Here is a 14,979-nt window from a genome sequence, read left to right as displayed (position 1 = left end):
AAGCTGAACCCATGAGGATGCTCCACTAACACTAAAGGCATCAGCGTGAGACTTTCAGGTGAGGCGCTTTTGACTTTTGTTTTGCTACTGCAGAGTTAGTAGAAGCACTGTGTTCTGTGCTGTTAGAGATGCTTTCAAATGTTGTTGGAGTTAGAAGGAAGTGATGCTGAACTATTCCAAGGAGTTCAGTGGAGTTTGAAGGCCTCTAAGCAGAAAGCCTGCTATCACTCGTGGGAGCTACAGCTGCAGTCCCTCTTGGGCTGCAGCATGACAGGGAGATGGAGCACAGGCAGCAGAGGGGGGAAGTTGCGTGCAGAGGGAGGAGAAAGAGGGCTTTCAACAGAAGGCTGTACACACCTAGTGTCTTCAGAGAGCACATCTCCTACCTCCACCTCAGCAAGTAGCAGTGATTGTCCCTGAACTGTGCCACCACCTCCAACCGGACCTGGTGCCATAGAACAGGGACAGGGTGGCACTGCCAGCTGTTGGCAAGGTCACCGTCGTCCTAAATTTCTCCAAGTCAGGATCCCTTCAGGCGTGAGACATTGCCAACATCTCACAGTTTGCCATATATTGGGAGGTCACAGAGGCCTTGTACACAAAGAGAGGGGACTTCATAGCTTTCTCTAAGCAGAGAGAAGCAGGAGGAGTGGGCATGTGGCTTTGCAAGGATAGCTGGATTCCCAATGGTGCAGACTGCTCGAACGAGAACCTGCGGGTGCTGCATCTCCACGGGGAGCTGCACCAGAACCATAAAGGCTTCCACTCACATAACGTGCAGTTGGTGTGTGACCATGCACACTGCATTATGTCAGTGAATACCAATAGCTTGATCTTGCGCCATCCAACCATTCAAACCGTATCTAAGCTGCCATGATGAGCTACAGGGTGGCTGGTTGGTGACAAGGGATACCTGCTCGACACGTGGCTCATGACTCCCCTTCGCTACCTGACCACACGGGGGCAGCCCGCGACACCGAGAGCCTTGCTGCTTCCAGGAATATCATGAAGCAAACCATTTGTGTTCTAACCAGTGGTTCTGCTTTCTGGGCCACTGGGAATCGGGAGTGGGGAAGGGGGAGGGGGGGCCCGATAACACTTGCCACAGCGTGTCTCCAACTTTGTGGTGATCTGCTGCGTATGACACAACCTGAATCTCTTGAGGGTGCAACCCTTGCCACCAGACCTTTGCCGAACACCTCGGGAGGAGGTGTCTGAGACATCATCACTCCGGACAGGTTGTCTCTGAACAGCTACTCAGACTCCGGTTATTATTATTTCCATGTCCTATTTCTTGATTCTTTCCACCTCCCGCATTCCTCTCCAGAGAGTATCTGCATTTTTTCCCAAAAATAAACGTTATTCATAAAATTTCTAAAGGTACTTTGCAAATCAATTCTGTACATTAAGTCCAATACAGATCACTTTGGCTAAATACAGTATATGGAAATTTCAGGTGCCTTACACCACTTACATTGCTGATTGCATCTATATTTCCATTTCATTTAAATATTTCCTGATACATGCAGCCGGAGGGATTTTACACAGGCTCCCAGCCTCAGTATGCTATGATAGGAAGGCCAAAACGGTGGCCTTCATTGGGTCTTTGTGCCAGCTGCACCAAGCGTCACTGCATCCCTCAACACGTGGTCCTGGACCTTGGAATGGGCCAGTCTACAACACTGTCATGGACAGTTCCTTGCACCAGAAGACCAACAAGTTTTGGGCAGACCAAAGAGCATCTTTTGCCGAGTTGATGGTTCTTCGGCAGTAGTTGATGTTTGTCTCGGGGGTGTGTGTCCCTGGGAACAGCCCATACAGTACAGAGTTCTGCTTTAAGGAGCTGCTCGGGATGAACCTCATCAAAAACCACTGCATCTCTTTCCAGACTGTCTTTGCAAAGGCACATTCCAAAAATAGGTCAGCGACAGTCTCTTCTCCACCACAGCCACCTCGAGAACAGTGTGTGATGGTGCTGAAACTCCGGAAGGTGCAGGATGGATCTGACAGAGAGGGCCCTTCTCACCACCAGCCAACCTACATCTTGTTTGAAAGTTGCTTGTTTGAAAGTTCTGGCAATGAGGCATTCTGCCAAATGACTTTCCGCTCAGGGAAACATCCAACAGGATCCACCATCTCCTATTCCCTAGAGCCTCGAATACATTTTGTGTGGTCCACTGCCTGATGGACCTGTGGTTAAAGGTGTTTTTCCACACAAACATTTCCATGAGGAATTGGTGGTACAACACAGTCCAACTGGATGGAATATTCCACAGCAACATGACCAGACCCATTCTTCACAACACTGGGGACAGACAAAAACTCAACATTTGGTGTTTGTGTACCGAGTGTGCCAGGTGCAGCCACACAGACAGGTGGCCATCAGGACAAGGGTGACATTGGGTATGTTTCCCCCCTTCATCTAGAGATTTGTACATCGGATGCTTCCTTTGCCACACGGTTCATTTTCAATCTCCGGATAAAGTGGAAAATGGCACGGGTGACTGCAGCAACATCGAAAGTACCTCGCACCTGATGACTAGGTTTCTGTCCATAAAGGAGAGGGAGCTCCACAAATATCCCCATCCTCAATGATGGGGGAGCCCAGCACATCAGTGTGAAAGGTAAGACTGAAGCATTTGCAACAATCTTCAGCCAGAAGTGCCAAGTTGATGATCCATCTCGGCCTCCTCCTGAAGTCCCCAGCATCACAGATGCCAGACTTCAGCCAATTCGATTCACTCCACGTGACATCAAGAAACAACTGAAGGCCCTGGATACTGCAAAGGCTATGGGCCCTGACAATATTCCAGCAATAATACTGAAGACCTGTGCTCCAGAACTTGCCGCGTTCCTAGCCAAGCCGTTCCAGTACAGCTACAACACTGGCATCTACCCTGCAATGTGGAAAATTGCCCAGGTATGTCCTGTACACAAAAAGCAGGACAAGTCCAACCCGGCCAATTACCGCCCCATCAGCTTACTCTCAATCATCAGTAAAATGATGGAAGGTGTCAACAACAGTGCCATCAAGCGGCACTTGCTTAGCAATAACCTGCTCAGTGACACTCAGTTTGGGTTCCGCCAGGGCCACTCAGCTCCTGACCTCATTACAGCCTTGGTTCAAACATGGACAAAAGAGGTGAACTCCAGAGGGGAGGTGAGAGTGACTGCCCTTGACATCAAGGCAGCATTTGACTGAGTATGGCATCAAGGAGCCCTAGCAAAACTGAGGTCAATGGGAATCGGGGGAATACCCTCCGCTGGTTGGAGTCATACCTAGCGTAAAGGAAGATGGTTGTGGTTGTTGGAGGTCAATCAACTGAGCTCCAGGTTATCACTGCAGAAGTTCCTCAGGCTAGTGTCCTAGGCCCAACCATCTTCAGCTGCTTCAACAATGACCTTCCTTCAATCATAAGGTCAGAAGTGGGGATGTTCGCTGATGATTGCACAATGTTCAGCACCATTTGTGACTCCTCAGATACTGAAGCAGTCCGTGGAGAAATGCAGCAAGACTTGGACAATATCCAGGATTGGGCCAGAAGTGGCAAGTAACATTCGTGCCACACAAGTGCCAGGCAATGACCATCTCCAACAAGAGAGAATCTAACCATCTCCCCTTGACATTCAATGGCATTACCATCGCTGAATCCCCCACTATCAACACCCTAGGGGCTACCATTGATCAGAAATTGAACTGCAGTAGCCACATAAATACCGTGGCAACAACAGCAGGTCAGAGGCTAGGAATCCTGCAGCGAGTAACTCACCTTCTGATTCCCCAATGCCCGTCCACCATCTACAAGGCACAAGTCGGGAGTGTGATGGAATACTCTCCACTTGCCTGGATGGGTGCAGCTCCAACAACACTCAAGAAGCTCGACACCATCCAGGACAAAGCAGCCCGCTTGATTGGCACCCCATCTACAAACATTCACTCCCTCCACCACCGATGCACAGTGGCAGCAGTGTGTACCATCTACAAGATGCACTGCAACAACGCACCAAGGCTCCTTAGACGGCATTTTCCAAACCCGCGACCTCTACCAACTAGGACAAGGGTAGCAAATACATGGGAACACCACCACCTGCAATTTTCCCTCCAAGTCACACACCATCCTGACTTGGAACTATATCGCCGTTCCTTCGCTGTCGCTGGGTCAAAATCCTGGAATTCCCTTCCTAACAGCACTGTGGGTGTACCTACCCCACATGGACTGCAGCGGTTCAAGAAGGCAGCTCACCACCACCTTCTCAAGGGCAATTAGGGATGGGCAATAAATGCTGGCCTGGCCAGCGACGCCCACATCCCATGAATGAATAAAAAAAAAGCATCACTTCCACATGTCCAGTTTCTGTTTACTTTGGCTATATTCACTCTTTCCAGTTTTTTTTTACCTTTGAACCATATTCCAAGCATCTTCAGTTATCCTGACCTGACAGTGAAGGAGACAAAAGATCAGTCAGCCCAGTTCCCAAAGTACATGGCCTCACTCTTGCCTCTGCTTAACTCCTGAGGCCAGTTCAACCTGGTCATAGATGCTATCAGTCTGCAGACTGACAGCGAATCCGAGCAGAAGGCGGGGACGATGTCCATGTTACAGGGAAGCTTTGACCTGAGCACATCTGCTACCTGGAATCATCACCTCTCTTACGCTACATATTTCCTGATGGGCACAGCAAAAGGTTTAATATAACAAACAAACAATTCATAAGAGAGAGAACAGCCATGCCTGACTCCAGATTTGATCAGAAAAGCTTTCCGATTCCCACCCATTGATTAAAACTGCACTACAGATATTTGTGTAGAGCAGTTGGATCCAATTACGGATTCCCTCCCCAAACACCATTTTGGACAGGACATGCATCATGTACAAGTGCGATATTCTATTAAAGGTCTTCTCCTGTTCCAAGCTGATGAAGCAGGTGTCCACCCTCCTGTCCTGTACATAGGCAATTGTAACCCTGAGTAGCCTGAGGCTATCAGAGATCATCCTACCGGGTATGGCACAGATACAAAGAGTATGTGTTACTATAAGACTGACAACTACAGCCTTCAGTGGATGACCAATCATCTGAATGACCCGCTTTCACTTCTGCTGAGGAACACCATCACAGTTACACTATGCACAGTTTCTCCGTGGGCTAGGCAGCCACTATCAGGCACTTATCAGTTGTGGATAAAGATGGTCAGCACAGACTCAGTGGGCCGAAGGGCCTGTTTCGGTGCTGTATCTCTCTCTGACTCTATGACATCGCTTGATCTCAGTTACTCAAACTTTCCTTAAGTACCCCATCCAATAAGGTCAGCGGCAAAGCAAGGGCGCTTGCTGCTGTCCTCAAAGGAAGCTTCCCACAAAGATTTAGTAATCTCTGTGGTGTGTTTTCCCTCTTTCCTGCCAGCAGTTTAAATCTGGCACCAAGTCAAGCGGATGTCTTGGTGTGCAGCAGCAGTGACGTCTGCAAGCAGTCAGGCAGCCAATCACATTGAAATATTCACACACAGCCAACCAGGAAGGGAAAAACACTTAAAATCCTTCACTTTTAATTTATATTTTTAGATAGAAAAATAAATGATTATGATTTGATTGAGATTAAATTTAAAATAAGACAAATAAACCTTTAGAAAAAAGATTTTTTAAATTCTTTTTACAATATGTGGAATTTTATTATGGAGAAATTGAACATTCCACAAATATAAAATTGGTTTTTCACTGAGAGTGTTTAGCAGTAATTAGTTAGTAAGCCGCTAAAAACTCAGTTATACTTCATTCAACAAGACGTAACTTTTTTAAGGGTATTTTGCAATGAGACTGCATATAAGTGGAAGTTGTTGTCAATTCCATTGATTTCCAGAACAGCTGGTCACGTGACTAGCCTGCTTGGCAACCCGGCTTTTCCGAACTGCACAAAGAGTTTGAACTTCCTGGACTGAAAAGACTTCACCTGGCTGGCTCGCCACAGCCTCTTCTTGCTGCTCCCCATCTTTTTCTCACAGAACTCCAAATCCACTGAAGACACATGAACCCCAAAAGATAAAAGTCTCCTACAGCGAACAAGGTTTAATAGGATACTGGGCCCCAACGAAAAGCAAGATCTACCTACAATCAAGGATTCTACAATGAGCTCGAAGAACCGTAGCAAAAACCCTCTTCAGAGATTGCCTCAAACTTTTCCACTTTATTTTTCTTCCGCTCTTTTCTGTCTCTATCTGCATGTGTGTATCGTGTATGCATGCTAGGGTGGGCACGTCATGTATCTGTAGGCGTTAACCGAATTAGAGTTTAAGTTTAATAAATTTCAACCTTTCTTCTTTAAACCTAAGAAAACCTGTTTGCACTGGTTTCTTTGCCTTATAATTGGAAAGCGGTGAACAAGGATTCACCAAGGGGGAGCTAAAATACAGTGTTTTAAAAATTAAACCCTGTTACGGTAAGACCAGGTAAGAACTGAGAGGGAACCCTAGAAAACTTTCTCACCTGGCCGTAACACTGGGCCACAGTGTCTTTGCATTCTGTCACTGCGGGGATATAGGGAGGATTGAGAGATCCAGAGTGGCGCCAAAATACCTACAGTCTCTTTTATTTTTACCCCAGCTACAACTGGAAATGCTTAGCAGAAATTTAGTTAACACAGCTAATGTTTCATCCAAAGATGCATCTTCCCAGCGAATCAACTCATTTAGAAATATGGAACTTTTTATGCCCTGAAGCACGAAACAAGTTACTGACTCTCTCAGTTAGCTGTTCAAGCCTGGTTGAGATCATCTCGAGTATGTTTTTTAAATAAGATTTTATATTAACTGCAGTATATAACTGCCACCAATCTGTAACCTTAAATAATGCATGCAAATTTTCCACCATCAGTGAAATGATGAGTTATGACAGAATGCACTTGACAAATCTGACTTGTTCCAAACAGGCAGAAAATTGCCATTAAGCAGTGTCTAAACTCAAAGCTGTAGATATTTTGGCGCCACTCTGGATCTCACAAAACTCCCTATAACCCCACAGTGACAGAATGCAGACACTCTGCCTCAGTGTTACGACCAGGTGAGAAAGGTGTCTAGGGTTCCCTCGCAGCCTTCACCTGGTCTTACCGTAATAGGGTTTAATTTTTAAAACACTGCTATCCACAGAGAAAATTGCATTTATTGGTCCAACAATTTATGACTCTAAATCCAATCTCGGATTCCCTGGGGCTTGGCTAAGAGAATCTGAACAATAAATCTATTCCATATTATGAGGCTGCTAAGCAACATAAAAAAAGCTGAATGGCCTCCAAACATGATACAGTTAAAGTTTGTCCACAATAAATTCAGAATAAAAGGATAAGGTAGGAAATTTGACACCTAGAAAAAGACTGCTACTTAACAAAGGATAGGAATGATTTGACAAGTGGCGACTGCAGGCACCGACTCCTCAGCTTCAGTTATATCATTCACCTTATGTAAATTTCCACATTATTTGTAGTTCATTAACTTTATACGGAGGCAATATGGCAAATTGCAACATATAAAAATGTTCAATGTCCTCTTCTATATGCATCCTTCAACTCCTTTCACCCTAGGAGTACACATTCCTGGAACCATAAAACAGTCTCAACAACACATCCCTCACGATAACACTGTTCAATATAAATGCACTGTTTGTGGATCTTTCTTCACTAGGGAAACCATATGAAACACAGTCTAACATTCCACTGAGATGACTCATATTTATGCCTTATTTTTTAATACACTCTCTCTGTAATATTCCCTCCTACACTGATATAATGTAAAATGTCCATAATTCTGAGTAATAGAGAATGCCAAAAACCACACCCAGAAAGTTTTCTGCTTCAATGGGTGAGATTGGCTAAGCAACTTGTGAGGCAAGAGGCCAACCTGTGAATCATGGTCAAGCTCTCAAAATGGTTTAACTGAGCCCATTGTGATGCAACTGGAGTGAAACTCAAAATACTACATAGCTAAGGTCAAACTTATAAATATACAAGGTATAAAGCCATAGGAATTTCAGTAAAGAAGGAAGCCCATCAACCCATTGCTTCTGCATTGGTTACCAGTGGAGCTATCAACATGACTTCAAAGCAATTAAAACAGATTCATGGTTATCCTTATATCTTCTGTTCTGCAGTTTTTTTTCCCACAAAGCTGAAGTCGTTCAAGAACAAAATGTACTCATCATATTGCGGACTGGGCATGCTAGGGAATGGAATGCTTCTCCACTTTATATCCATTGTCAGCTTCAAGCACTCCCTGACCAAATATAGCATAGATTAGGTGCACAATCAATCTTCAGCAACAAGGTACCATCAAGAACCCATATAATATAGTAGAAAAAACAGAACTTGAATTTATATGGTGGCTTTTCATGTCTCCTAAAATGGAGTGGCTCCTGACACTGGTCCTGGAACTACCTCTGCTCAAGCACACATTGCCTGGATTATCACAAGCTGCAGATGTACTACACATTGGGGGAAAACTTGGATAAGGTTCGAAAAGGCCCAGGGAATTGTGATGCGTGATTAACCCGTGCCCGTTCATTGATGTGCAGGCAGCCTGCAAACTTTGTGCTGCCTGCTAATTTATATGATCCTAGCGTGCAGCCCAGCACTAAGTGTCCTGCTGAGTGGCTGAACGCCTCAGCAGGGGGTCCAGGTTCATGCAAGGCTACCATCACTTAAAACCAGCCTGACCTACCTAAAGCCAGTCTGCACCTCTTAAATAGAAGGTGCATTCTGCCTGCAACAGGCCTAGAAGTGGCTGAAGAAGTCTCTGAGCAAGAAGAAGAATGAAAATAGCTCAAAAGGGCAGAGAGTGTTGCTCCAAGGTTCTCTGAGGCAGCACTGGAGGCTTTGGTGCAGGAATTAGACAGGAGGAGAGAGGTCCTCTTTCCTCAGGGAAGGAGTCTCTCCAGACAGACACTCGGAAGGCAGTAGGAGGAGATAGCTATCACTGTCAATGCCAGCAGTGTAGCCCGGAAGACCTGAATGCAGGAAGAAGTTTAGTGACCTCACACAAATGATCAAGGTCAGTGAATGAATCTTCAAATGCCGCATCCCACCAACTGCACCATTAGCCTCACACACTGCTCAATGCACCACGACCCATCACTTATCTATCAGCATTGTTTATCAAGGAGGACTCATACCTAATATTCATAGATTTACCTCACCCTCACATGCTTAGCACTGCTACAAGCCTCATACCCAAATCTCTCAGCTTACACACACTGCCAGTTAAGCAACTATGACAGGCACATTACCCAAACACACTGCACTACACTCATTGACACACTTCCGTCTCTTGCAGGACACGGAGGCGCATAACCGGAGGCAGCAGTGCCTAACTGGTGACGTCAGGCATGGTTGAATACCCTTTCCCCCATGAAGGAGACGGTACTGCCTGTGTGGAGTTTGCAAGTTCTCCCTGTGTCTGCGTGGGTTTTCTCCCACGCCAAAAAGACTTGCAGGTTGGTAGGTAAATTGGCCATTATAAATTGCCCCTAGTATAGGTAGGTGGTAGGGAAATATAGGGACAGGTGGGGATGTGGTAGGAATATGGGATTAGTGTAGGATTAGTATAAATGGGTGGTTGATGGTCGGCACAGACTCGGTGGGCCGAAGGGCCTGTTTCAGTGCTGTATCTCTAAAGCTAAAACTAAAACTAATATTAAAACGGCCATGACTGAGGCCAGGGAAACCATTAAAGATGACGGTACGTTCCTACCCTAATCCACCTTCTCACATCCTATTTCCCCCTCATGCCACAATCTCTTCTGATATACAAGCTGCAGACGATGTCAGCATGTACCTCTTGCTTTCCCCCCTTCCCTTTGCACAGAGCTTGAAGTCCGTCCTTTCCAGCATGGAAGTAGTGGTCAACTCCAAGACAGCACTTGCAAACCTGACCATGATGCACTGTGTGATGGCCGATGTCTCAGCATCCATTGCACCACAAGCAGAATCCACGCAATGTCTGAGTGCTGCAGTGGAAGCTCAGACTGAGGACGTGAAATCTCAGCTAGTTGCCATGCAAGCCCAGCTTGCTCCCATGCAGGATCAATCTGCTGCCAACATAGCAACAGTGCTCAAAGGGGCTTGCAGGGTCTCAGGGCAATCCAGCAATCTGTCCTCCAGCAAATTACTGGGATTGCTGAGGCAGGGGAGTGGCAGTGGGTCCATTGAACACAAACCAGCTGTCCCCTCTCAGGATGATAGCATTTGTCCTCCCACCGCTGCCACTCTGCCAGTGCTCTTGCTGTTGCTTGTCAGCCAGCCAGTCCAGACTGCTGCAACTTATTCTGAGCTGATGTAGTCAGAAGCGGGCCTTCTAGGCCCAGAGTCGTGCGAGGTCGTCCTGCAAAGCCATCTGTAGTCTCCTCCAGTGAAAGTCAGCAGCCTTCCAACAGCTATGCTGCAGTCACTGAGGTCGCACTGTGTAGGAGCTCGAGGCCAGGCAAAAGCACCCGCAAGACAGGCATGTGTGATTAGTTTGTATGGAATATTGGATGGTTTGCTTGATAAAGTTGGTTTGGAGTGGTTGTTTTTCTAGTGGCTTTTATTTCAACACTGTGGGCAAGAGGGAAGTTAAAGTGTAAGACTGTTGTAGAATGGGGATTTGGGGTTGTGTTCAGTGGCATTGTAGTCTGATGAGGCAAACACAGACAGCCCAGCTGGAAACAGAATGTGTTAGTTCCCTCCCCACTGCTCCTCCTTTTCCTTTCCCTCCTCCTGTTCCTCAGCTGCCCACCGTATACCTGGTGGAAAGGGCTGTACACTCACGATGGCGAGATTGTCCAGGACACAACAGACCATGACAAATTGGGACACGTGCTTTGGCAAGTATTACAGGTCTCCTCCAGGGGAATGGTTGCTTGAAAACCCCAATGGTCTACTTTATGATGCTTTGTGTGTCAACATGGCTCTCATTGTATGCATGTGGTTGGATTGCTCACCAGATGGATAGCCCTTGTTGTCCAGCAGCCACCTTCTGGTTTGGCATGGTGACTCAAATACTGAGGGAACAGTGGACTGCTGCAGAATAAATGAATCATGACTGCTGTCAGGATAGCGGGCATTCATCTGTATGCCGTGCTGAGCATGGTCACATACCAACTGAACATTCAGGAAGTGGAGCCCTTTGTGGCTGCAGTACATCTCTACATTTAGATGCAGCACCCGCAAAGCTACATGCGTGCAACTGATGGCATCCTATACCATGGGGAAGCCCACTATCCTGGGAAAGCAGGCTCTGCCTTCTTCTCTCTGGTCAGAGAGAAAAGGATGTATTCCCCTCTCCTGTCATAAAGAGTATCAGTCAGCTCCCTTATGAAGCAGTGGACGGTGAATTAGGAGTTATTACAATGTCACCTGCTCCAGTCTGGAAGGATCCTGACATGAACAAATTCATGGCTGCAGTCATCTTCACAGCCACTGGCAGTGCTATACTTGCCCTGTTGTGAGGCTGCAGATCGACTTCCAAGAGGTGGCAGATTCCCGTGAGCATAAAACGGAGACAATGCACTCACTGCTCCTGGCTTAGGTTAAGGTCAGAGAAATGCTTGCAGAAGACCAGGGATAGGCACCAACATGTTACACCATGGACATTTGACAAAATTATTAACTCAGCCATGGACATGGGGCAATTAATGTATATGAAGTGTATAGCCCACCTAATGCCATCAAAACACAGTCCGATTAAAAACACATTTCTCCCCATTTAGTGAGATACCTGGCATTGTTTTTGCTTGCACAAGTAGTCACTGTCTGCCCACACACATGATGTAGCAATGCAGAGGATCCGGATAGATGTCCATCTGTCAGGAGTGATTGTAATGTCTTTCTCTCCCCTCTCGCTCTCTCTCCCTCTCTGTGTCAATCCCCGTCCCCTCTTTGTATCCATCTTTCTCCCTCTGTGTCCATCTCTTACCCCTCTCTCTCTCCCCTCTGTGTCCATCTCTCTCCCTCTCTCACCCTCCTTTCTCCCCCATCTCTCTCTCCCCCCCCCCCCCCCCACTTCTCCCCCCTCTGTAACAGTTGCTGCAAACGGGAACAGCAGTTTCCGAACTTCGGACAGATTCAGGGTTTTCTGGCGGACTTTTTAAAAAAAATCGGAAGCCACCGGAAAACTGGAAAACCCCAAAGCTGTCCGAGGTTCAGAAACTGCTGTTCCCGCTCCCAGGCCTGTCAGCTGTGAAACTGACAGCTGTAATTTTTTTTTTTACAGCGGCTCTGCTCGGAAAGTAGAAGTCCCTGAAATTACCAGTCGCGGACCTCAAACTCTTTTACCATGGAGACTGGCGTCACGTTGCCAACCCCTGTGGAAGATGCTGGGTGGATAAGGCCTTCTGCTGACAGTCCTTCTCCCCCTCCTCCCTCTGTGAGCAGCTTGTCCTCCTCTGGGTTGCCTTTGCTCAGTCTGCCTGTCATGCTGCGGGCTAAGGGGGATGGTAACTACAGCACCCATGCCTGGGGAGCAAGCGGTCTGACCAGAATCCTTGAAGTAGGAACCATGCCCTCATGTCCTCTCCACGTGCAGCACCACTCCCTGTCGGCTTCACCGACTTGAAACAGCTCTGCAATCACCAAGCACTTCTGCAAACTCAGACAGAGTCAGCAGAAAATAATCAGCCACTACAAGAATGGTTGATGATCCCTTCAAATAGCGCTGGTGGGGTTTCCTTCCTGCTGCTGAACACATGTTCAATTGTGCACATTTAAGAGAGGTACATTAGCTGGAGTGGCGAGGTCGAAAATGGCAAGACTACAGTCAAATCAGCGTTACACAATGACTGAGGTCCCAAGCTGTATATTCTGGTGTACTTTCCTAATGCCTATGCGACTGATCTTCCCAATTTGGTGTTCGGTGTGAACATACAGCGCAGCGGATTTACCATTTTGGAACCAAATGCTATCTGTAGCACTGAAACAATGGGCCTTCCGGAGCCAGATTTTGTGGCCATTAACTCTTAATGTCCTCTTAACACCTAACAAACCACTCAGCTGTAAAACAACCACCAGAAGAAGGCCCACCACCTTCTGGAGGTAACTGAAGGAGAGACATTAAGTGTGGCCTTGCCAATTTTTCTACACGCCAGAGAACAAATTAAAAAAACGCGCATAACAGTCTTTACAACCTATAATGCTAAAAGAACGGATGTGCACCATTAATTATTATTTATATTATTGTATTTCCTCTGCTCCTCCTACATGGGAGCCGAAACTACATCAATGTGAGGGAGCGATCTGCTCTGTGCACCAAACTCACAAAGCCCAAACCCAGAAAAAACCACAGATGAAATTTTACCCTAACCCTCATTTTAGAATTCATCATCTTCTGGTAATTCTCCAATCCGACCCTAAAATCGGGAATCTTACTTATTTTCAAACTTTCACTATGTTAAATATGGAAACTCCCGCAATCTCCACCAGGCTTTTCCTATTTATTCCCGGCACACTGACTTGGAATAAATTCTCCGCAAAGGCAATTGGCTGCCCACTAGCGCAGAAACTGACTGATGGACTTGTTCAACCCATTAACACAGTTGCCTTGCAACTCACTGCTGAGATTGCAACAGGTAGTTGTTGCAATTCATCCTTGTTTTCCTCTCTTGCTGTGAAACTTTTCACTCACCACAAACAGAAAGAAGACGATAACCCAGCCCCAGCCTCCCTCCGGAGATTCCGACACTATCCGACGTTGGACTCTGCTTGGACCGCACATTGTGTTAGTTCTTGTTTAATGTCGATTGATTTGTTTTCCTCTGTGTCGCCGATTCTCTTTCTGTTCCACCTCCGTGTCCCTCTCCGGAATGACTTCTCCAGCTTCTACACAGGCATAAACCACCCCTAGTGGCTGAGGTTGACAAGTCCAGCTCAAACCAAATGGGAAATCACTCGGTTTCCTAAAACTGTCAGGATACTAGTTGGGGTGTACAGTTACCATCCAGGTTTGCCCTGGAGTCTCTGGGAACTAATTATTAATTTCCAGGACACTGCTATAAGAAAACCCAGGAGAATAATCATAGGGGCATTAGAAATATTATAGTTTTAAAATTTTCTTTTAACATTTTTGTTTATTAGTTATTAAAATATTAGCGGCGGAAAGAAAAGGCTCTTTGACTATCAGTCAAGAATCATCCAACTAGGCAATGGTTCCGATGAAGGGTCACTGACCCGAAACGTTAACTCTGCTTCTCTTTTCACAGATGCTGCCAGACCTGCTGAGTGGTTCCAGCATTTCTTGTTTTTATTATAGGCAATGGAGTCTATTTGCTTTCTGTTTGACTAAGAAGGTGGGGTAATGCAAATATGGGCCTGTTGGCTGACCAATGGAAGGAGTGTGGTGGCAGGGAAGTTGGAGGTGGAATGTCATGTGATAAAGCAGTCTGTGCTGGCATGCAGCCAAACTAAAACAGCATTCAGGTTTGGACTGATAAGTGATAAGCCACATTCACACCACACAAGTGCCAGGCACTGACCATCTCCCAACAAGCCACCTCCCCCCTTGACGTTCAACAGGATTACCATCACTGAATTCCCCACCAATCACATCCTGGGGGTCATCGTTTGCCAGAAATTAACTGGACCAGCCACATAACTACTGTGGCTACAAGAGCAGGTCAATGGCTGGGTATTCTGCATTGAGTAACTCACTTCCTGACTCCCTAAAGCCTGTCCACCATCTACAAGCACAAGTCAGGAGTGTGATGGATGAATGCAGCTCCAACAACGCTCAAGAAGCTCGACTTCATCCAGGACGAAACAGCCCACTTGATTGTTGCCCCATCCACCATCTTAAACATTCATTCCCTCCACCACTGGCACAAAGTGGCAGCAGTGTGTACCATATGCACGATGCAGTGCAACTCGCCAATGTTTTCTCAACAGCACCTTTCATAACTGTGACCTCTACCACCTAAAAGAACAAAGACTGTAGGCGCATGGGAACACCATCTGCAAGTTCCCCTCCAAGTC

General features: G+C 46.5%; 1 protein-coding gene across 1 annotated transcript in view; it reads right to left on the bottom strand.

Annotated features, from left to right (window-relative positions):
• Window positions 1–14,213, bottom strand: part of LOC137380217 (monocarboxylate transporter 5-like) — a 60,299-nt gene extending 46,086 nt beyond the window's left edge. The window contains exon 1 of the mRNA XM_068052032.1: window positions 13,637–14,213. Within this exon, the coding sequence (XP_067908133.1) occupies window positions 13,637–13,726 (90 nt within the window). The 5' untranslated portion in view covers window positions 13,727–14,213. The remainder of the gene's footprint in view (window positions 1–13,636) is intronic.
• Window positions 14,214–14,979: the final 766 nt, after the last annotated feature.

The sequence above is a fragment of the Heterodontus francisci genome, chromosome 19 (genome assembly GCF_036365525.1).
Source record: "Heterodontus francisci isolate sHetFra1 chromosome 19, sHetFra1.hap1, whole genome shotgun sequence".
Classification (NCBI taxonomy): domain Eukaryota; kingdom Metazoa; phylum Chordata; class Chondrichthyes; order Heterodontiformes; family Heterodontidae; genus Heterodontus; species Heterodontus francisci.
The sequence above is the reverse complement of the archived record's forward strand: the minus strand, read 5'-3'. Positions and strand labels throughout refer to the sequence as shown.